This window comes from Phacochoerus africanus, chromosome 11 (assembly GCF_016906955.1).
Source record: "Phacochoerus africanus isolate WHEZ1 chromosome 11, ROS_Pafr_v1, whole genome shotgun sequence".
Lineage (NCBI taxonomy): Eukaryota > Metazoa > Chordata > Mammalia > Artiodactyla > Suidae > Phacochoerus > Phacochoerus africanus.
The window spans coordinates 20,480,426-20,504,180 of NC_062554.1; the positions used below are offsets into that span (position 1 = coordinate 20,480,426).

Consider the following 23,755-nt stretch of genomic DNA (forward strand, 5'->3'; position numbering starts at 1 on the left):
ATATGTTGCTGGATTTGGTTTGCTAAAATTTTGTTGAGAATTTTTGCATATATCTGCTTTTCATTTGACATATTACCACTTGTGTTGTACTAAACTGATTTCTTTTGTTCCTTTCAGGTTTACTCTTTTGTTCAGCATAGCTGCTCTCGTGCTTCCTTTTCATTTCGATATCTACTGCTGTTCCTAGTATTCACCCTCTAACGCTTAAACCATGTTGAAATGTATAAGGGCTATTCCTCTTCACAGTGAATCTTTATGTTTTCACAATTTGTATGCAACATCAATCTTTATCATCAATTCACTTCGTTTGGCTTTTTTTTTTTTAAGAATCCTACATATATTGTAATATATGCTAACAATTTATGCATGTACCAAAAATATATTTCAGGAAGCTATATGTTATTTCTTGAATGTTAGTTATTGCCACACATTCATAATAAGTTGTACTCATTACTGTACACCTTCACATGAAACAGTTGTTAAGCTTTTAAACCCTTGACTACAACTAAAATTAATGAAAGCATAGTGCCCTTGGTACTTTGTGGCAAATTAAGAACACATAGTTGTCTGTTTAGGGGTATGAGTTCTATGCTATTCAAATTCTTAGGTCCTTTTTCTAAGCAGGAAAACTTGTTCATGTATCTCAGGTGGCTATAAGATTTTTCTTATACTTTTCCTGATGTCTTTCTATAGGACCTCCAGATTGGGGTACTGGCTTATATCCTTAGCTGACTTCAGAATAAAACCTTTGTCCTTTTGAGAAGGAAAGATTTAAGAACCTGATTTAAAGTCTTCTTCATTGACCTTTAGTTATCTTCCCCTTTCTTCAGAGTGTGAAAATGTTTACTTACTATTTACTTTCCTTGAATTTGATAATCTTGACAAACTTATTATATTATAAAGGGCCAGCTCATTACTTCTATACTCTGAATAAACACTTAAAAAGGACCACTTTTCCACACTTTCCACTGTGGTGCAGTGGAAATCTATGAGGATGTGGGTTCGATCCCTGGCCTCACTCAGTGGGTTAAGGATCTGGCATTGCTGTGAGCTGCAGTGTAGGTCACAGATGTGACTGGTATCTTCTCTTTCTGTGGCTGTGGCTGGCAACTGTAGCTCCAGTTCAGCCCCTAGCCTGGGAACTTCCACGTGCTGCTGACATGGCCCTAAAAAGCAAAAAAAGCAAAAAAAAAAAACCAAAAAAAAGCAACCAAACAAAAAAACCAAACCAAACCAAAAACACACTTAAGCAAGAATTTAAATTCTTAGGAAATACAAAAACAACTTAAGGGGCAATCTTTAGTTAGTTGCGAAAGGCTTGAAAAACACTGAAAGCATTTCAGTGATATGCATGGAATCGTTTTTTTTATTTTCAGTGTTCTCACACAGTTTTTTATTTTATGGAAAAAATGGTAGTTCTACAGAACTTTCAAAGATTACAAGATGCTGTTCAGAATTTTGTATTTCAGTGTGACTTTGAAGGCAGGATCCTAGATCATAGGGTCAAATTGCCTATGTTAGAATTCTAGCTCACTACTTACTAGCTGGTATCTTCAGACAAATTACCTAACTACTCTAAGCCTCAATGTTTGTGTCTGTACTATTGGAGAAAAGGTAAATTTTAACTCTGGAGGTCCTGGCGAGGATTAAATGGAGTGTAATAAGTGAAATGCTTCTGGTACATAGTATGCATTGAGTTTTCAAAGGTAGTGGTTTAGCAGATTTTTTGGAGAAAGTGAGACCAGCAGTCAGAGTTTTCAAGGGCCATTTGTTTCTGTTTTTTACTTGGGGGCTGGGCGGAGAGAGACAGACAGACTAAGGTCATTAAGGAATACAAACTGCTGAGAATATTTGGATTGTTTGACATTTAGAGATCATGGAATTTGTAAATATGATAGACCAATCCCTGTTTGATTTTTGCCTGAATCTTGCTTTAGGGGTGGAGGTGAGGGGCTTATTTTATTTTTTCTATTCACGAAGTAGAGGATTGTTGTTGTTGTTGTTGTTTTAGGCCTGCACCCACGGCATATGTAGGTCCCCAGGCTATGGGTAGAATGGGAGCTACAGCTCTTGGCCTATGCCACAGCCATAGCAACTCCAGATCTGAGCAACATCTGCAACCTACACCACAGCTCATGGCAATGCCAGATCCTTAACCCATTGAGCAAGGCCAGGGATTGAACCCGCAACCTCATGTTTCCTAGTCGGATTTGTTAACCACCATGCCATGATGGGAACTCCAGTACCATGCTGTTTTGATTATCATAGCTTTGTAGTATAGTTTGAATTTAGGGAGCATAATCGCTCCAGCCTTGGTCTTTTTCAGGATTGCTTTGGCTATTTGGGGTCTTTTGTGTTTCCATATACGTTTTAGAATTATTTGTCCTAGTTCTGTGAAAAATGTTACGGATATTTTGATAGGGATCACATTAAATCTGTAGATTACTTTGGATAGTATGGTCATTTTAGCAATATTAATTCCTCCTATCCTTAAACATGGGATATTGCTTTCCATTTATATATGGTCTTCAATTTTCTTCATCAGTGTTTTATAGGTTTCAGTATATAGATCTTTCCCTTCCATGGTTAAGTTTATCCCTAAGTATTTTTTGGATGCAATTTAAATGTGATTTTTAAATTTCTTTTTCTGATAGTTTATTATTAGTGTATAGGAAAGCAATAGGAATTGTATATTAATCTTGTATCATGCAGCTTTATTGGATTCATTTATTAGTTCTAATGTTTTTTGGTAGAGACTTTAGGGTTTTATGTACATAGTATCATGTCATATCATTTTACTTCCTTTCTATTTTAGATGCCTTTTACTTAGCTTTTTTCTTGTCTGATGGCTGTGGCTAGAACTTCCAATACTACATTAAATAGAAGTGGTGAGAGTGATCCTTTTCCCTGATTTTAGAGGAAAAGCTTTCATTTTTTCACCATTGAGTATGACGTCAGCTGTGGATTTGTCATAAATGGCCTTTATCATGTTGAGATATGTTCTCTCTGTACCACTTTGATAAGAGTTGTTTTTATCATGAATGAATGTTGAATTTTGCCAAATGTTTTTTCTGAATCTATTGAGATGGTCACATGATTTTTATCCTTCCTTTTGTTGATGTTAACATTGATTAATTTGTGGATTTTGAACGAATCTTGCATCTCAGGTGTAAATCCCAATTATCATGGAGTGTGATCTTTTTTTTTTTTGTCTTTTTGTTGTTGTTGTTGTTGTTGTTGCTATTTCTTGGGCCGCTCCCGCGGCATATGGAGGTTCCCAGGCTAGGGGTTGAATCGGAGCTGTAGCCACCGGCCTACACCAGAGCCACAGCAACGCAGGATCGGAGCCGCATCTGCAACCTACACCACAGCTCACGGCAACGCCGGATGGTCAACCCACTGAGCAAGGGCAGGGACCGAACCCGCAACCTCATGGTTCCTAGTCGGATTCGTTAACCACTGCGCCACGACAGGAACTCCTGATCTTTTTTTATATTGTTGAATTTAGTTTGCTAATATTTTGTTGAGAATTTTTACATCTGTGTTCATCAGTGATATTTGTGTGTAAATTTTTTTTTTTTTTTTTTTGGCTGTGCCAGTGTCACATGGAAGTTCCTGGGTTAGGGTCAGAACCCAGGCCACAGTAGCAACTTGAGCTTCTGTAGAGACAATGCTGAATCCTTAACCTGCTGTGCCACAAGGAAACTCCACAATACTGAGTTTTTAAGCACTAGGCTACCAGGGAACTCCATGCCTAATATATGTATATATTATACACATACACATACACACACACATATATATATATATATTTTTCAGTGGTTTTGGTATCAGAGTAATAAACTCATAGAGATAGTCTTTTAGGAGAGTTAATGGGGCTAACAAAGACTGCTAAATTAAAGTTTGGTACTAATAAGGCTAGGATCATGAGTCAGCCCCTTTGAGGGTCATTTAACTGCTGTGTTCTATTCCATGGCTATAGACTGCAACCCCAATACTCGTGTACCATTTGTATGGCAGATGTGCAGCATTAATCACATGGGGAAACAGAAAAGGGAGAATAAAAGAATAAGATGAAATGTATGTAGGCCTGAGAGATATTTAATAGTAATATTTTTCTAAAGGGAAATTCCTAAATTGGGAGCCTGTCATCACAGTTCTCCTTCAGTCTATAGCCTTTGTGTTAGTCACGTTGGTCTCCATACTTGCTCTTCATGAGCTGTGCCTAATATTGTCTCTGTGTTTTGACTGACTTGTGCCCAGGGTGCTCATAAACATATCCATCTATGTTTTCTTCTAGATATTTACTGTTTACACTTAAAAAAATTTAAGTCTATGACCCATCTCAAATTAGCTTTTGTGTTTAGTGTGAAGAAGAAGGGATCAAAGTAATTTTTGTCTTCTACATAGACAGATATCCAACTCCTTCAGTACCCTTCCTTTCTTCCTTCCTTCCTTCCTTCCTTCCTTCCTCTTTCTTACTTCCTTCCTCCCTCCCTCCCTCCCTCCCTCCCTCCCTCTTTCTTTCTTTCTTTCTTTCTTTCTTTCTTTCTTTCTTTCTTTCTTCTTCCTTCCTTCCTTCCTTCCTTCCTTCCTTCCTTCTTTCTCTGTCTGTCTTTCGGGCCACACCCGAGGCATATGGAAGTTCCCAGGCTAGGTTGAATTGGCACTATATCTGTCAGCCTACACCACAGTCACAGCAATGCTAGATCCAAGCTGCACCAAAGCTCACAGCAACATGGGATCCTTAACCCACTGAGAGGCCAGGGATCTAACCGACATCCTCAAGGATACTAGTCGGGTATCCATACTACCACTGAGGTACAGTGGGAACTGCAGTACCATTTATTTATTTATTTTTTAAAGATATAATTGTAGAAGTGGGGGAAAAGGAACTCTGTTATTTAGTGTTGACCTTTTACTTTTCAACAAGATGATTTGATATACATGTATACCACAGAGATATTACAAATTCAGTTTCAGAGTAATTCAATAAAGTGAACATGGCAACCAAAGAGAATGTTGCAATAAAGAGAGTTAAACAAATATTTTGGTTTCCCAGTGCATACAAAAGTTATGTTTACACCATACAATAGCGATAGCATAATGCCTGAAAAGAAACCAAACAAACCAATGTACATACTTGAAAAATAATTTTCAATAACTTATTATTTAAATATTTAAAAAATGATAATTTATTGCTAAAAATTGCCAGCCGTCATCAGAGCCTTCAGCAAGTTGTAATTTTTTTGCTGATGGAGAGTCTCTCCTCTCTGTTGGTGACTGCTGACTGATCAGGGTGGTCATTGTTGAAGGTTGGGGTGACTATGGCAGTTTCTTAAAATAAGACAATGATGAAGTTGGCTGCATCAATTGACTTTTCCTTTCACAAATGATTTCTCTGTAGCGTGCAGTGTTATTTAACACATTTTTACCTACAGAACTTCTTTCATAGTGTGAGTTGATCCTCTCAAATCCTGCCAGTGCTTTATCAACGAAGTGTCTGTCATAGTCAAAATCCTTTGTTGTCGTTTTAGCAGTCTTTATAACATCTTCACCAGGCATAGATTTAACCTCAAGAAACTCTTTTCTCATCCATAAAAAAGCACCCTCTCTTTCTTTAATAAGTAACTCCTGATGCCTTAATGTTATAGTTAAGTAACTTTAAAGTAACTTTCTTTCTATAAGAAATGTTAAAGTAACTTTGTTTCTATAAGAAGTAACTCCTCATGCCTTACTGTTTTATCATGAAACTGCAGCAATTCAGTCATATCTTCAGGTTCTACTTCTTTTTTTTTTCATTTTTTCCCCATTTTTTTCTTTTTTATTAAAGCATAGTTGATTTGCAATGTTGTGCAGATTTCTGCTGTACAGCAAAGTGACTCAGTCATACATGTGTATACACTCTTTTTCTAAAAATTGTCTTATTGTTATTAAAGTGGAATTGGGTTACAATGTTTTGTCAAGTTCTGTTGTTCAGCACAGTTTCTACTTCTGAATCTGGTTCTCTTCCTATTACCACCACATCTGCCTATTTCCACCACAAGACTTCTTTCACTGAAGTCTTGAACTCCTCAGTGTCATCTATGAGGTTTGCAATCAACTTCTTTTCAAAGTCCTATTAATGTTTATTTCGACTTCGTCCCATGAATCACACATGTTCTTAATGGCATCTAGAATGGTGGATCCTTTCCAGAAATTTTTCAATTTACTTTGCCCAGATCTATCAGAAATCACCATCTATAGCAGCTATAGTCTTACAAAATGTATTTCTGTGGGTGCAGTTTGTGGCACCCCCGAACACTTACCAGCAGTGACATCAAAGATAACTGATCACAGATCACTGCAACACATATAATAATAATGAAAAGTTTGAAGTACTGCCAGAATCACCAAGAGAAGTGAAGTGAGCAAAAGTTGTTGGAAAAATGGTATGAACCTGCTTCATACAGGGTTGCCAGGGTTTTTTCAATTTGTAAAAAGCACAATGTCTGGGAACTGCCATGAAGCAAAACACAATAAAACAAGGTATGCCTTATATAATTACTACATTCAAGTTAATTAACATGTCTTTTTCTCACACAGTTTTTTTTTGTGTGTGTGATGAGAAAATCTTAAATATAACTTCTTAGCATATTTTGAATATTCACTACTATATTAACTATAGTTATTTTGCTGTACACTAGATCTGTTGTGTTTATTCATCCTGTGTAACTGCAGCTTTGTACCTTTTTGTAGCCTTTGATTAACATTTCTTTATTTCCCCTACCTCCTCAGCCACTAGAAGCATCATTCTACTCTGGTTCTGTGGGGTTTTATTTTTATTTGTTTGTTTATTCTTTTTTTCCTTTTATGGCTGCACCTGCAAAATATGGAAGTTCCCAGGCTAGGGGTTGAATCAGAGCTGCAGCTGCAGGCCTATGCCTCAGCCACAGCAATACCAGATCTGAGACTTATCTGTGACCTACACTGCAGCTTGCGGTAACTCCAGATCCTTAACCCGCTGAGTGAGGCCAGGGATCCAACCTGAATCCTCTCAGACACTATGTTGGGTTCTTAACCTGCTGAACCATAATGGTAACTCCTTTGGGTTTTTAGATTACTCATATATGTGCTTGCAGTATTTGCCTTTCTGTGCCTGGTTTATTTTACTTGGCATGATTTTCTTTTTTTTTTATTTTTTATTACTCAATGAATTTATTACATTTATAGTTGTACAGTGATCATCACAATCTAATTTTATAGGATTTTAAGGGATTTTATAGGATTTTTTAAATCCAATTTTATAGGATTTTTAAAATTAAGTCCCATTTGTTTATTTTTGTTTTTACTGTTATTACTCTAAGAGGTGGATCTGAGATGTTGCTGTCGTTTATGTCAGAGAGTGTTTGGCCTGTGTTTTCCTCTAAGAGTTTTATAGTTTCTGGTCTTATATCTAGGTCTTTGATCCATTTTGAGTTTATTTTTGTGTCTGGTGTTAGGGAGTGTTCTCATTTCATTCTTTTACATGTGGCCGTCCAGTTTTCCAAGTGTTGCTTATTGAACAGAGTGTCTTTTCTCCATTGTATATTCTTGCCTCCTTTGTCATAGATGAGTTGACTGTAGATGTGTGGGTTTAATTCTGGCTTTCTATCCTGTTCCACTGATCTTTATGTCTGTGTCTTCTTTTTCAGGATGTCTTTGGCTATTCTGGGGTTTTGTTTTTTGTTTTTTGTTTTTTGTCTTTTTAGGGCTTCACCTGCAGCATATGGAGGTTCCCAGGCTAGGGGTCTAATCGGAGTTGTAGCTGCAGGCCGATGCCAGAGCCACAGCAATGCGGGATCCGAGCCATATCTGAGACCTACACCACAGCTCATGGCAACACCGGATCCTTAGCCCACTGAGCCAGGCCAGGTATTGAACCTGCAACCTCATGGTTCCTAGTTGGTTTCGTTTTCGCTGCGCCACGATGGGAATTCCTATTCTGAATCTTTTGTGCTTCCAAACAAACTTTAAAATATTTTGTTCGAGTTCTGTGAAAAATGTCCTTGGTAATTTGATAGGTATTGCCTTGAATCTGTATATTGCCTTAGGTAGTATAGTCATTTTGATAATATTGACTCTTCCAATCCACAAGCATGGTGTGTCTTTCCATCTATTTGTGTTATCTTTGATTTCTTTCATCAGTGGCTTACAGTTTTCAGAGTACAGGTCTTTTGTCTCTTTAGGTAGGTTTACTCCTATGTGTTTTATTCTTTTGGATGTGGTAGTAAACGGGATTGCTTCCCTAATTTCTCTTTCTGATCTTTCATTGTTAGTACGTAGAAATGCCTTCGATTTCTGTGTATTAATTTTGTATCCTGCGACTTTGCCAAACTCATTGATGAGCTCTAACCGTTTTCTGGTAGAGTCTCTAGGATTCTCTAGGTATAGTATCATGTCACCTGCAAATAGTGATAGTTTTACTTCTCCCTTTCCAATTTGGATTCCTTTTATTTCTTTTACTTCTCCAATTGCTATGGCTAGGACTTCCAAAACTATGTTGAACAGTAGTGCTGAGAGCAGACATCCTTGTCTTGTTCCTGATCTCAGTGGGAATTCTTTCAGCTTTTCACCATTGAGAATGATGTTAGCTCTGGGTTTGTCATATAATGTTGAGGTATGTTCCCTCTATGCCCACTTTCTGAAGGATTTTTATCAGAAATGGGTGTTGGATTTTGTCGAAGGCTTTTTCTGCATCTATTGAGAGGATCATGTGGTTTTTATTCTTTAGTTTGTTCATGTAGTGTGTCACACTGCTTGATTTGTGGATATTGAAGAACCCTTGCATCCCTGGGATAAATCCCACTTGATCATGATGTACAATCCTTTGAATGTATCATTGGATGCGGTTTGCTAGTATTTTGTTGAGGATTTTTGCATCTATGTTCATCAGTGAAATTGGCCTGTAGTTTCCTTTTTTTTGTGGTATCTTTGTCTGGTTGTGGTGTCAGGGTGATGGTGGTCTCATAGAATGAGTTTGGGAGTGTCCCTTCCTCTGTGATATTTTGGAATAGTTTCACAAGGATAGGTATTAATTAGCTCTTCTCTAAATGTTTGATAGACTTTGCCTGTGAAGCCATCTGATCCTGGACTTTTGTTTGTTGGAAATTTTTAAATCACAGTTTCAATTTCAGTTCTTGTGATTGGTCTGTTCATTCATCTTTTCTATTTCATCTTAGTTTAATCTTGGAAGATTGTATTTTTCTAAGAATTTGTCCATTTCTTTTAGGTTTTCCATTTTATTGGTGTATAGTTGCATATAGTAGTCTCTTATGACCCTTTGTGTTTCTGTGATGTCTGTTTTTACTTCTCCTTTTTCATTTCTAATTTTATTGACTTGAATCCTCTCTCTTTTTTTCTTGATAAGTCTGGCTAAGGGTTTATCAATTTTGTTGATCTTCTCCAAGAACCATCTTTTTGTTTCATTGATCTTTTCTATGGTTTTCTTCATTTCGATTTCATTAATTTCTGCTCTGATCTTTATGATTTATTTCCTTCTACTAATTTAAGTTCTCGTCTGCTCTTCTCTCTCTAGCTGCTTAAGATGTAAAGTTAGCTTGTTTATTTGCGCTTTTTCTTGTTTCCTGAGGTGGGCTTGTATTGCCATAGACTTTCCTCTTAGAACGGCTTTTGCTGCATTCCATAGGTTTTGGAGTGTTGTATCTTTGTTGTTATTGGTGAAGCTCTCTGTCTTTTTTTCTTTCAGTTTTACTGATGTAAAATTGGCACAGTGCTGTGTAAATTTAATATGTACTGCATAATGATTTGACATACATCATGAAATTATTATCATAATAGTATTAGTGAACATCCATCATCTCATATAGATACTAAAGTAAAGAAATAGAAAAAGAAAGAATAGAATATCTCTTTATATTTAATCTATTTGGGATTCTTTGGGTTTCATGAATCCAGATGTCCATTTACCTGTTTAGATCCAGGAAGTTTTCAGTTCTGATTTATTTAAATAAGCTTTCCCCCCCTTCTCTTTCTTTATGTGTTCTAGGGACTCCCTCAATGTGTACATTATTTCTTTTGATGGCATAGCATAATTCTCACAGGCTTTCTTCATTCTCTTTCAATCTTTCTTCTTTTTGTTTTTCTGCCAGGGTAATTTCAAATGACCTGTCTTGAGCTCACTGACTTTTTTCCTTCAACTTGAAGAATATTACTTTTGGTGGAAATAAGCAGTTGTTTCTCTTGAGTATATACCTAGGAGTAGAATTACTGGAACGTAGGACAAGTGTACATTTAATTTCATTAAATAATAACAATTTTTTGAAGCAAGTATGCAATTTTACATTTATCAGCAATCTGTGAGGTTCTAGTAACTTCATTCCTGACAGTGTTCTGCATTATCATATCTGCTTCTGCTGTGTGTGTGTGTGTGTGTGTGTAATGGCAGTTCATTGTGTAATTTTCTGATGACTATTGATGCTAGCATATTTCATATGCCCGCTGGCCATGTGGATGACTGCTTTTTTTTTAATGGACTTTTAAATTTGAAGTAATTGTGGATTCTTATGTAGTTGTAGGAAATAATAAATTCCCTGTATTCTTTAGCTAGTTTCTCCCAATGGTATTATCCTAAAAATGATAGTGAAATGTCACAACCAAAGTAATTATCATGGTATTTTCAAGATAGTGAACACTTTTATCACCACAAGGATTCTTCATGGCACCCTTTGATAGCAGTACCCACTTTCCTCACACCCACCTCCTCTTAACCCCTGGTCACCATTAATTTATTCTTCATTTCTATAAATGTGTCATTTCATGTATGTTGTGTAAATGGAATTGTATAATATGTAGTCTTTTGGGATTGGCCATTTCCACTTAGCGTAATGCTCTGGAAATTCATCAATGTTATGTCATGTATCAAGCTTGTTCCTTTGTATTGCTGGATACACCTCAGTTTTTTTAAACCATTCACTTCTTAACGGACATATATGTTATTTCTATTCATTTATTATTACAAACAAAGCAGATAAAAACATTTGTGCACAAATTTAGTATGAACATACGTTTTCATTTTTCTAAGATAAATATCCAGGACTGCAGTTGCTGGGTCATATAATAGTTGCTTATTTAGTTTTCTAAGAAAGTGTGAATCTGTTTTTCAGAATGCTTTTGCCTTTTCACTTTTCCCCCAACAATGCATGAGTGATCCAGTTTCTCTGCTTCAGCTGCTGGCCTACACCACAGCCACAGCAACATGGGATCTGAGCCATGTCTGTGATCTAAACCACAGCTCATGGCAGGGTGAGTGAGGCCAGGGATTGAACCCGTATCCTCGTGAATACTAGTTGGATTTGTTTCTGCTGTGCCACAACAGGAACTCCTTTTCAGTATATATATATATATATGTTTATTTAGCCATTCTGACAGTTAATAGTGGTAGTTCATTGTGGTTTTATTTTGCATTTCCATAATGGCAGATGTGCTTATCTTTTATTCTCACGTTCTCTGGTGAAAAATCTGTTCATATCTTTTGTATTTTCTAATTTTTTTTTTTTAACTGTTGAATTTTGAGATTTTATTCTGTATTCCAGATACTGGTCTTTTCCTGAGTGTGTGGTTTACAGGCATTTTCTCCCATTGTATAGCTAGTCTTTTTATCTTCTTAACAGGTCTTTCACAGAGAGAAAGTTTTAGTACTGAAGTGTAATTTAATGTAATTTAAGTGTAATTTTAAATGTTTTCCTTTTATGAATTGTGCTTTTTGTCTAGCCTTAGATCCCTCAGATTTTTTCCCCTAAAAGTTTTGTAATTTTATTTTTTACATTTATATCTCTGATCCATTTTGAATTAATTTTTGTATAAAGCGTCAGACTTTGGTTGAGGGTGTTTTTTTGTTTGTTTGTTTTGTTTTGTTTTTGGTGCCTTTGTCCATTTGCTCCAATACCATTTGTTAAAAAGGCTATTTTTCTTCCAAGGAATTGCCTTTGTGCCTTATCAAAAATCAGTTGGATGTATTTGTGCGAGTCTTTATCTAGATTCTCTGTTCTGTTTCATAGATCTATTTGTCTGTCTCTTTGCCAGTATCACAGAGCTTGATTGCAGTAGCTATATAATAAGGGTTGAAATTGGGTAGACTGATTCCTTCTACTTTGTTCTCTTTTTCAAAGTTGTTCTAGCTCTTATATTTCCTTTGCTTTTCTATATAAATTTCAGGCTAATCTTGTCTGTATCTACAAGACTTTTTTCTGGGATTGTAATAGAAATTGTATTAAACCTGTATATCATTGGGGGAGAATTGATATGTTTACCATGTTGAGTCTTCCTGTGTATGAACATTTGTTTATGTGTCCTTTGATTTCTTTCATCAGCACTGTGTAGCTTTTGGCATACTATATCCTAAAGTGTGTGCTTATCTTTTATCCTATGCCCTTGCCAAAGTGCTTTTTTATTTCTAGGAGCTCTCCGTGTGTGTGTGTGTGTGTGTGTGTGTGTGTATAAATTGCTTCTGATTTTCCATGTAGACAATCAGGTTATCTCCAAATAGGGACAGCAGTGTTTCTTCCTTTTCAGGAACAGAGGGGCATTTTTCCTATAACTACTTGAATATAAAATTAAGCACCATAATCTGCCCATTAAGTCTCATATGAAAGAGACATTGCATTCTAAAACCTGACGAAACTATTAGAAGTGATGAGATGGTTGAGGATCCAGGGAGTGATTGAAAATGACACCAGCATTTTGCTTCTAAGTAACTGGGTAGATGTGGTGCTATTACTTGAGGTTGGAAACTCAGAAGTAAAAGCATTTTGGGGAAATACAACAAGTTCTACTTTGGACCTGCTGATTTTTTTTCTTTTATGTTTATGATACATCTTTGTTGGCATGTCCAATAGATATTTGAAGTATGGACTAAGAATTTTAGGGGAAATGTAGGAGTTGTAATTGGAATTCCTACTTTGACATGATAGATTATGCTGTGGGAGAGAAAGTATATAGAAGAATAGAGAGACCTGAAGAAGAAACACTAACAAAGGAATAACATTTAGGGATATAATGGGACAATGAAAAGAGTGCAGTCACAGAAACCATAGAAACATCTCTTTTGTCAGAAGTTTACCTGTTTGTCACCTTCCAGACATTGTTACCTGCCTCGTCCCATCTCCTTTTTGGTCACTAGGGAGTGACCTACCATGTGCTTCTCTGGCAGTTTCTCCTGCCCTTGTCTAGCATTTACCACACTGCCGTATTGTAGTTTGTTTGTTTGTATTTCTGTTTTCCTTTTAAGATTTTATGTTCCTTGAAGGCAAGGATGAGATCCCATTCATTGTTTTTCCTGTGTATGGCGTAATTCTTAGCAACAGCTTATTTAACAGAATAAAGTAGGAGATGGTTGGAGGCTTCTAAGGGGTAGAGGAAGAAAAGGTCCAAAAAGAGACCATCGGATTTGTTGATCACTGATCACAGGGAAAGGATTATGTCTAGAATGATGGGGAGTGAATTCGGAGTTCTCCGGCCTTCCTTTTCTCAAGTCAGCCTTGCCCTTTCTTGCACTCCCTCCCTCATTCCTTAGTTCTGTCATCTTAACTTTTGTTTCTTTGATAGTGTTGTTTCATCATGATAGAAAAGCATTTCTTCCTTGAGAATTCTAGTCTTCCAAATCTAGCTTATATCCCTTTCTCAATGAAACTTAATGAATGAATTTCTCTAGTTTTAGTTACTAAAGTTTTCTGATATCCAGGCTGATAATGTCTGTTAATGCAGTTTTGTTTTAGCATTCGATTTCTATTTGAATTGGACTTTTATCCCATTAAAAAAAAAATATATATATATATTTTCAGTTTAACACTTTTTTAGGCATTATAAATAATTACCTCAGTATTCGGAGGTTACTTATCATGCTGTAATTTCTTGATGTTTATTTTCCCCATTGTACCTCCAGTAAATTAAAGTATCTTCTTTTCTGTCCTGGAAATTGAATTTCTATGGAGGATTCAGTAAAATACCAGAGTTTTTACTTTAATTTTTAAATATATGCTAGTATTTCATTATCTTCCACATAAGAATTAATTTAGGTGGGAAAAGTTGGTTGGATTAAACAAAAGAGCCTTTTTCTTTCCAGATTGCAGCAATTCTCCGGAAACGAAAATTAGACTATTATTTACACAAACTGCTCCCTGAGATCCTACAGTCTGCTTCATTTCTGACTGCTAATGGGGCCTTGTATATGGCTTTCTTTTGCATTTTAAGGTTGGTACTCATAATCACCACTGCAGGTTAATCTAGATTCCTTTGTTGAAACTGAAACAAACGAATGTTTATAAAAATGTGCAGGTCACTGCTGATATATTTTTTTCTCTCTGAAATGACATCTATTTATCTCAAGGAAAGCTTGTAAAAACAGGAGTTGTGGGCCTCTTGGCCTATAGATGTAACATAAACTTCAAATTGTTGCTGTGATTATAGAGCAAAAGTGCTTTAATACAGCATACATTTTCTGAGGCCCGTTGTATTTACTGAGCTGTTAATGAGGATTTCTCAACTTTTCAGCTTTATAGATTAGGAATTCAAAGCAACTGTCTGTGATACACTTTAGGTCCATATGCAGTGAAAAGACTTCAGAAGGACTGTGAAATGCTTGTGTTTATCTTTAAAACTTTTGGCATATCCTGCTGTTGAAACTTTTGGTTCTGATTCAGTCTTATATGCGATACCTCTGTCCGTACTTCATACAACATAGATGTAGTCAGAATTCAGTTTTTACTGATGTGATATACCTAGCATGTTAATTAAATCTTTACTTTTTATCCTTTTTTCCCCACTGATCGTTGCAACCTCAAGCTAGTTTTTTTTTTTTTTAATTTGTCAAGTTAAAATACTAACTCAACATTATGTTAATATTAGTGTTACTTAGTGTTGCCCAAACTAATTCTGCAGGTAGATTTTAACTGCAGTTAGAAATAAAATTTCTAAATGGCTTTTACAGATTTTCCCCCTTAAGAACATTAATATTTATAAACTTTTAGATTATGTAGAAAATAATTGATAAAGAATATACTGTCATGTGTTGAACTTGAAAATCTATGTAAGAAACTATCATGTAGTCTCTAGAAAGTTTCTGATACTGCTAAAACTCTAAAAATAGAGTTATAATTAGGTTTTAAAAATTGCAATAATAATAAATTGCTCTTGCAGCATATTTCTTTATATTCTATGAACCTATTTGGTTTAGTTGTGGAAATGTAAAATGCTTATAATAAGGTAGTGTCTGTGTTCCTCCAATAACTGACTCATCGAGTTATTTTTCTTTAATTTTTACATTCAATAACTTTTAAGTCCTTTGTGGATTTTATATTGGAGGGAGAACCACCTCCGGTTTTTTCAAGCATAATGTTTCTGATGTCCTTTGCAGAAATACCCATGTTAAATGTAGGCTTTCTTTTTTTTTTTTTTCTTTTTTCTATTTTTTTAGGGCTGCACCTGTAGCATATAAGAGTTCCCAGGCTAGGGGTTGAATTGGAGCTTCAGCTGCTGGCCTACGCCACAGCCATAGCAACACGGGATCTGAGCCTTGTCTGTGACCTACACCACAGCTCATAGCAACACTTAACTCAACTGAGTGAGGCCAGAGAGTAAACCCGCATCCTCATGGATACTAATTGAGTTTGTAACCCAATGAGCCACAACAGGAACTCGATTTTCTAATTTTTTTATTTTTTTATTTTATTTTTTTGTCTTTTTGCCTTTTCTAGGGCCACTCCCATGGCATATGGAGATTCCCAGGCTAGGGGTCTAATTGGAGCCATAGCCACCGGCCTACACCAGAGCCACAGCAATTCCAGATCCGAGTTGCGTCTGCAACCTACACCACAGCTCACGGCAACTCTGGATCCTCGACCCACTGAGCAGGGGCAGGGATCGAACCCGCAACCTCATGGTTCCTAGTCATATTCGTTAATCACTGCGTCACGACGGGAACTCCGGTTTTCTAATTTTTTTAAAGCTAAGCTTCACTTGTGATTTTTGATCCTTATCTGTATGTACATAGTATGTATTTCTTTCCTATAGTAAATACATCATTGAATGGTTAACTAATTTTGTTCAAATAATTTTTATAATTTTCCTCCTTCTCCCTTTCTTAGCAATATAGCATCTTTGAAGGAAAAAAAATCTTCCTGATATTTCCAGATTTTTTTTCCCTCTTTAACAATCCAAGTAGCCTGTGGTTGTTTATAATGTGTGAGACACTATGCAGATTCTTTCTTTCAAGGGATATGTTCAAGTAAATGGAAACTTTTATATACACATATAAGTACAAAATGTAAAATAAGAAAAACTTTCCCAGAGTTATAGAAGCAAAGACATGTGTTGAATATCTATCATGTGTTTACAAAACAGTAGCAGTAATAAAAGCTGACATTCTCTGAATACCTTCCATGTGCCATGTGTGGTTCTGGGAATCAGCTCATGTAGCCGTCGTAACATCTGTGTGAGATAATATATTTATTCCCATTTGATAGATAAAGAAACTGAGAACATAGAGGGTTTGCTAAGTGATCAATGTTGGATCTAGGGAATGTTTGAATGAATACAACTGACTAAATCATTGGAAGGAGAGATACCTGTTGGTTTGCTGATGTTGTAGCCTGAGGAAGAGATGGGGAGGGACTCGGCTGAGGCAGGGGCAGTGGCTTGGGGGGATCTGAGAGAGCAGGTGCATATGGAAATGTTTAAGGGAATGGTTTCCTATGTGAGGTAGGGAAGGAGGAGAAGCCCAGGATGTCTCACAGTGGTTGATGTCATTAACCTTGCCAGAGAGAGGAGAAGGAACACGGTCCTGGAGAGGGGGAGAAGGATAATGAGTTTTATTTGGGACATGTTGCATTTGAAGTGCTGTGGGACATTGACACAGAGGGTGGACTGAGAAGGGGAACTTCTATGCATAATAACCGAAATGACCAACTAGAAATTACATACAGTTATTCCAAATTTGAATTTCAGGAAGATACTTGGCAAATTCTACTCATGGAGTCCTGGCTTTGGTGCCGCTTTGCCAGCATCTTATGTGGCCATTCTGATTGAAAGAAAAAGCAGGTAAAAATTTACTTATCTACGTATTTAATGGAACTGATTTACTGATCCCCACCCTAGCTAGGAATTTATTTTTATCTACTTATTGTTTATCATGATCCAGGGATGAGAAATATTTCCACATATATTTTTCAATCTTGCAAATATCTGGAGAATTTAATAGTAATATTATTTTTTATGGCTTTTGTTTGTTTGTTTTTGTTTTTTTTTTGTCTTTTTTCGCCTTTTCTAGGGCTGCTCCCACAGCACATGGAGGTTCCCAGGCTAAGGGTCCAACCGGAGCTTATGCCAAAGCCACAGCAACGCCAGATCCTCGTCGCGTCTGGCAACCTACCCCACAGCTCACAGCAACACTGGATTCTTAACCCACTGAGCAAGGCCAGGGATTGAACCCGAGGCTACAACTCCAATTAGACCCCTAGCCTGGGAACCTCCACATGCCATGGGAGCAGCCCTAGAAAAGACAAAAAAAAAAAAAGAGCTACAAACTGTTCTGTAAGTTGTTCAGCCAGGTAAACAGTTGAAGTTAAAGATTTTGCGTAAAAGGATTTTTACCATCTCAAGAATAATTATTTTTATTGTCAGGAACTGCTTTGATTCCATCTTTATTCCAGACAATCAAGATACACTCATGTATTAATCAAGATGGGGGTCATCTTTCAGTTTATGGAGATGTTTATTACAGTCGTGGATCCCCTAATAAGAATATAGATAATTCTTGTGCAGTAACCAAATGTTTACTTAAACCACCTGAAGCCATTTTAAGGCATTCTTGTAAATGTAGTAGTATCTAAATTTTTGTGGTTCTCTGATTATATCATGATACTTCTGGATTATTAAAATTACTAAATCAAAATATGTAATGACCCCAGCAAAATAAAGTCATTATTGCTAGAAATGTAAGTTACTCCACCTGAGAGGACAGTGCAGAATAGTTGTTAAGAGTGTGGATTCTGCAGCTATATTATCTGGTTTGAGAGACTGGCTCTGCCACTTACTATGTAACTTTTATAGTTTATTCCTTACATTGAAAATGGAGGTAGTGCAAAAAAAAAGAAAGAAAATGGAGGTAGTAGTCGTAATCTACTCAGGGCTGTTCAGAGAATTAAATGAGTTAATTATGTAAAACGTGCTTAGAAGAGTGCCTGCTTAGAAGAGTGCCTGCCGTATTGTAAGTGTGTTAAGTGTGAAGTATTTTTTATTGTTTTTTGCCCTAAAGTAATTGTTCTGGTGATTGTAACTCTCCAATCCATTAAAATATCTGAATATTTGTTTTGAAAATATGACTCAAAGTATGCTACTCATATGAAACTTTAAAGATGCTTTAAGCCAAGCTTTCTATGATTTATTTTGAGCACTTGAATAATAATATAGGATTTTTGAAGTTATTTGCCTACTTTACATTGTAGGCATCATGAACTCCTAAATTCTTCAGCATGCAATTTCTATTTTTATTTATTTTTATTACTATTATTTATTTAGGGCTGCATCCGTGGCATATGGAGGTTCCCAGGCTAGGGGTCTAATCGGAGCTGTAGCTGCCAGCCTATGCCAGAGCCACAGCAATTCGGATCCAAGCCGAAGTCTGTGACCTACACCACAGCTCATGGCAACGCCAGATCCTTAACCCACTGAGCAAGGCCAGGGATCGAACCTGCAGCTCATGGTTCCTAGTTGGATTCATTAACCACTGAGCCACATCGGGAACTCAAGCATGCAAATTCTAAAGTTAGGGTACTTCCTATTCAATTACAACAGTATTATCACACAAAGGAGTCATTATCATTTTCTAATACCATCTTGTCCATGTTGTCCTGAAGTGCTTTACAGTTTTTTTTTTTTTTTTTTGGCTGCACCCCCAGCATATGGAAGTTCCCACGGCAGGGATTAAACCCCTGCCATAGCAGTGACCTGAGCCACTGCAGTGACAAAGCTGGATAGTTAACCCTCTGAGCCACAAGGAAACTCCCTACAGCTGTTTTTTGAACAGGAACATCAAAGTTGATATATGGTATTATATGTATTTTCTTCGAATCTAGGTTAATCCCCCCTTTCTTTCCCTCCTAGCATTGACTTACTGATGTGACCAGGCCAGTTGTCTTGTGTGTCTAAAACATTTCTGCCTTTGTCTGAAATATTTCTTGTATACTTGAAGTTCAGGCTGAAGACTTGATTAGATTCAGATTAAACATCCTTTTTTTTTTTTTTTGTCTTTTGTCTTTTGTCTTTTTTATTGTCGTTGTTGTTGCTATTTCTTGGGCCGCTCCCGCGGCATATGGAGGTTCCCAGGCTAGGGGTCGAATCGGAGCTGTAGCCACCGGCCTACGCCAGAGCCACAGCAACGGGGGATCCGAGCCGCGTCTGCAACCTACACCACAGCTCACGGCAACGCCGGATCGTTAACCCACTGAGCAAGGGCAGGGACCGAACCCGCAACCTCATGGTTCCTAGTCGGATTCGTTAACCACTGCGCCACGACGGGAACTCCCAGATTAAACATTCTTGATAAGAATTTACTTCATAGATGATGCTGAAACCATCAGAGGTCCATAGTTTTAAGTCGTTCCAAGTTTGAATGTGATTAAAGTGATAATCACCAGCTCTTTGCAATGAATCTGTTATTTATGGTGAACTAAATGAGTGGATTTCCTGACATTCCACAATTCCAATTCTTGCTGTGCTGTGATGAACCTCAGTTGATCATGACATCACTATTTGTGAGAATGACTAGTGTGTGTTGTGTGTATGTATTAAACAAATCGAGTTTAATGTTGGTGTCATATTTACTTTATAAATAATTCACCAGTTTTCATTTTTTTTCTCCTTACTCTGGTATAGTTTAAGTAGCAATGAATATTGTGGCCTTTTAGTATTTGGTCCATTCCTCTGTGGAACCATGGTGACTCTTTTGGGTGTGGTAGTTTATAGAAAAAGTTGTCAGTTACCTCTGTGGAAATTGGTCTGTTTAAACTTTCAACTCACTCAATAGAAAATCAGTGTTAATAACTTTCTTTAACAATTTGAACATTATCCCTTTATTAAAAAGCTTCCATTTCCCAGAAGTTACCCATTTTATAAAGATTTTTGTATTTATTTGCATGGAGTTTATACAAAGTAGTTATGATTTGATTGAATTTTTTGTTTTCCCTGGTTATTTCTCAACTTGCCATTTATTTTGCATAATTGTATTGTTAGCTAATTTGTTGATTTTGACTCATTTATTAGCTCTGTTTTTTGGCTTTCTCATCCAATTTTCACTTTCATTGTTTTTTCCTTCTTTCTACTTTTTGGGCAAATTTGCTTTCTTTTTAAAAATCTTTTTAGTTTGATGCTTAATTTATTTATTTTCATTTTTTAAGGTCTATTGATGTAAGTGTTTAAGGCTATGAATTTTCTCTTTATCATTGCTGTAATTATATCCCATTGATTCTGATATGCGTTATTTTCATTATCATCATTTTCTAGAAATTCTGTAATTTTAGTTTGTCTTTCTCCTTTGATATAAGTAGAGAGCTTAAGAAGATGGAAGGGTCTCTCTGTTATTAATTTGTAGTTTTATTGCTGGCTCTCTGTAACCATTTGAGGAACTGCCAAAGTGGAACTGAAGTTGTTGCACCATTTTTCATTCACTCCAGCAGTAGGGAGTTTAATTTCTTCAAGTCCTGGCTAACACTTGTAATAATGTGTCTTTCTGATTATGGTCTTCCTGGAGAGTGTGAAGTAATATTTAATTGCAGTTTAAATTTGAATTTCCCAGATGACTAATGGTGTTCAGCAACTTTTCACGTACTTACTAGTCATTTGTTTATCTTTGGAGAAACCTATTTAGATCCTTTGCCTGTTTTTTTTAATTGTATCATTTATTTTTTTATTATTAATTTGTAAGAGTTATTTAGATATTCTAGTTACAAGTCCTTTATCAGATATATGATTTGCAAATTTCCTTCTCCCATTTGGTGCTCTGACTTTTTAAAATTTCTTGATGCTGTCCTTTGAAGCACATATATTTTTAATTTTGATGAAGTCTAGTTTATATATTTTATTCTTTTATTGATTGTGCTTTTGTGCCATATTTAAGAAGCCATTACCAACTCTAAGGTCACAAAGATTTACCCCTATGTTTTAAGACTTTTTTAGTTTTAGAATTTTATAGTTTTAGTTCTTATATTTGGGTTTTTGATCCATTTTGAGTCAGTTTTTGTCTCTGATGTGAGGTAGGATATTACATTTTTTTGGCCACTCTCGGCATATGGAAGTTCCCAGGCCAGGGTTTGAATCCAAGCCACAGCTTTAACCTGTGCCGCAGCCACAGCAATGCAGGATCCTAACTCACTGTGCTGGGCTGGGCACTGAACCTGTGCCATCGCAGAGATAATATCACATCATTAACCTGCTGCATATAGCAGGAACTCCAGGTATTAGGTTTTTAATATCACTTTTCTCATGTTTATTGCTGCAACATAGAAATTTGATTGGTTTTTGAAATATGATTGCTTCTTGATTCCTGGGACCTTACTGAATTCACTTACTAAATCTAGGAGGGTTTTTTGCATATTTTTTGAGATTTTTCTACATAGAAACTTAGTTTTTGCAAATGGAGCAGTCTTATTTCTTCCTTCCCAGTCTGTATATCTTTTATTTCCTTTTCTTGCTTTATTGTCCTGGTACATCCTTTTCTTGTTCCCGATCTTAGGGGAAAGAATTCAGTCTTTCAAAATTAAGTAAGGTGTTAGCTATAGGGTGCTTTTTTTAAGATGTTGTTTATCATGTTTAGGCAGTTTACACTTCTTCCTAATTTGCTGAGTGCTTTAATCAAATGATTGTCAAATGACCCTTTTGGATCAATTCGTATGATTACGTGATGGGGTGTGTGCGTGTGCGTGTGTGTGTGAATTATTTTAGTCTGGTAGTAGTATTTTTAAAATATCAACAAGATCAACTTGATGTAGTTCTTCATACTAGCAGGGGTTCTCAATCTTGGCATTATTGACTTGTGTTGGGCCAGGTAATGCTTAATTTTGGGGAGATCTATCCTGTGCATTGTACTCAAACATACCATTAGCATTCTCTTCCCCTCCCCACCAAACTGAGACAACAAATAATGTTTCCATGGGAAACATGTCCCCATGGGACAAATCCCTTCTTTCTTGAAAACTACTGTTCTATATCATTACTAAATTTTTTTCTTACTTTTATCATTTGGTGAGAGAAAAGTGTTAAAATCTTCTATGGTTCTGGATTCGTCTGTTTCTCTCTTTAATGCTATCAGTTTCTTTGAAAATTTTATTGGCATATGATTGTCATTTCTTCATGATGAATTGACCCTTTTATCAATATAACATGTTCCTCTATAGCTCAGATAATTCACTTTGTTCTGAATTCTATTTTATATGATATTAAGGTAATCACTCCATCCTTCTCTTAGTGTTTGCATTGTATATGTTTTCTTTCCAGTTAATTTCAAGCATTTCTGTCTCTGTATCTAAAGTGTATTTTTAGAAGATAGCTTATAATTGGGTCTTGGTTTTTTAAATCTGTCCTGCTAGTAGTAACCTAGAATGGAAAAGAATCTAAAAGAGAATATATGTGTAATTGAATCACTTTGCTATACACCTGAAACATTGTAAGTCAACTATATTTCAATAAAAAAGAAAAAAAGACAAAAATCTATTCTGCTAATTTTTGCCTTTTAATTACATTACTTAGTCCATTAATATTTGATGTACTTCTTATGCTGTGACTGCATTATTTCAATAGTTTTATTACTGTTTTTTCTTTTTCTCCTTTTTTTCTTTCTTCCTTTTCCTGCTTTCTTTTCCATTATATGAATTTTCATTTTATGTAGAAGGTGACATTGTGTATTACTTAAAAAAATATTGTTGGAGCATATATTCCATATGATATTTGTCTTTCTTTGTCTGACTTACTCCACGGTTATAGTAATCTCTAGGTCCATCCATGTTGCTGCAAATGGCATTATTTCATTCATTTTTGTGGCTGAGTAATGTTCTGTTATATATATATGTATATGTATATACACACATACACACATATATAAAATATTCCTACACACACACACACACACAATATTCTGTTACAGGCATACACACACACCCCTTCTTTATCCATTCCTTTGTCAGTGGCCATTTAGGATGCTTCCATGTCTTGGCTGTTGTAAATAGTGCTGCTATGAACACTAGGATGCATGTATCTTTTTGAATTATAGTTTTCATCCTTGCCAGATATATGCCCAGGAGTGGGATTGCTGGATTGTATGGTAACTCTTACTTTAAGTTTTTAAGGAACTTCCATACTGTTCTCCATGGTGGCTGTACCAGTTTACATTCCCACCAGCAGTGCGAGGAAGTGTTCTGTTTGCTCCACACCCTCTCCAGCATTTATTTCTTATAGACTTTTTGGTGATGGCCACTCCGAAGGGTGTGAAGTGATACCTCATTGTAGTTTTGATTTGCATTTCTCTAATAATTAGTGATAGTGAGCATCTTTCTATGTGTCTTTTTGCCATCTGTGTGTCTTCTTTGGAAAAAAATGTCTATTTAGGTCTTCTACCTAGTCTTTGGATTTTTATTTTTTATTTTTAAATTAAAAAAATCTGGAGTTCCCGTCGTGGCGCAGTGGTTAATGAATCCGACTAGGAACCATGGGGTTGAGGGTTCGGTCCCTG

At 36.2% G+C, this 23,755-nt stretch overlaps 1 protein-coding gene across 7 annotated transcripts in view; it reads left to right on the forward strand.

The window, feature by feature from the left end:
* The window catches only part of TMEM135 (transmembrane protein 135), a 304,239-nt gene that overhangs the window by 76,620 nt on the left and 203,864 nt on the right, over window positions 1-23,755 (forward strand). For 6 of the 7 annotated variants that reach the window (XM_047754420.1, XM_047754421.1, XM_047754422.1 and 3 more), the window contains 2 exons: window positions 14,102-14,229; window positions 16,981-17,073. In XM_047754420.1, coding sequence (XP_047610376.1) covers window positions 14,207-14,229; window positions 16,981-17,073 — 116 coding nt within the window. In that variant the 5' untranslated portion in view covers window positions 14,102-14,206. The remainder of the gene's footprint in view (window positions 1-14,101; window positions 14,230-16,980; window positions 17,074-23,755) is intronic. The other variant, XM_047754426.1, reaches the window with a different exon arrangement.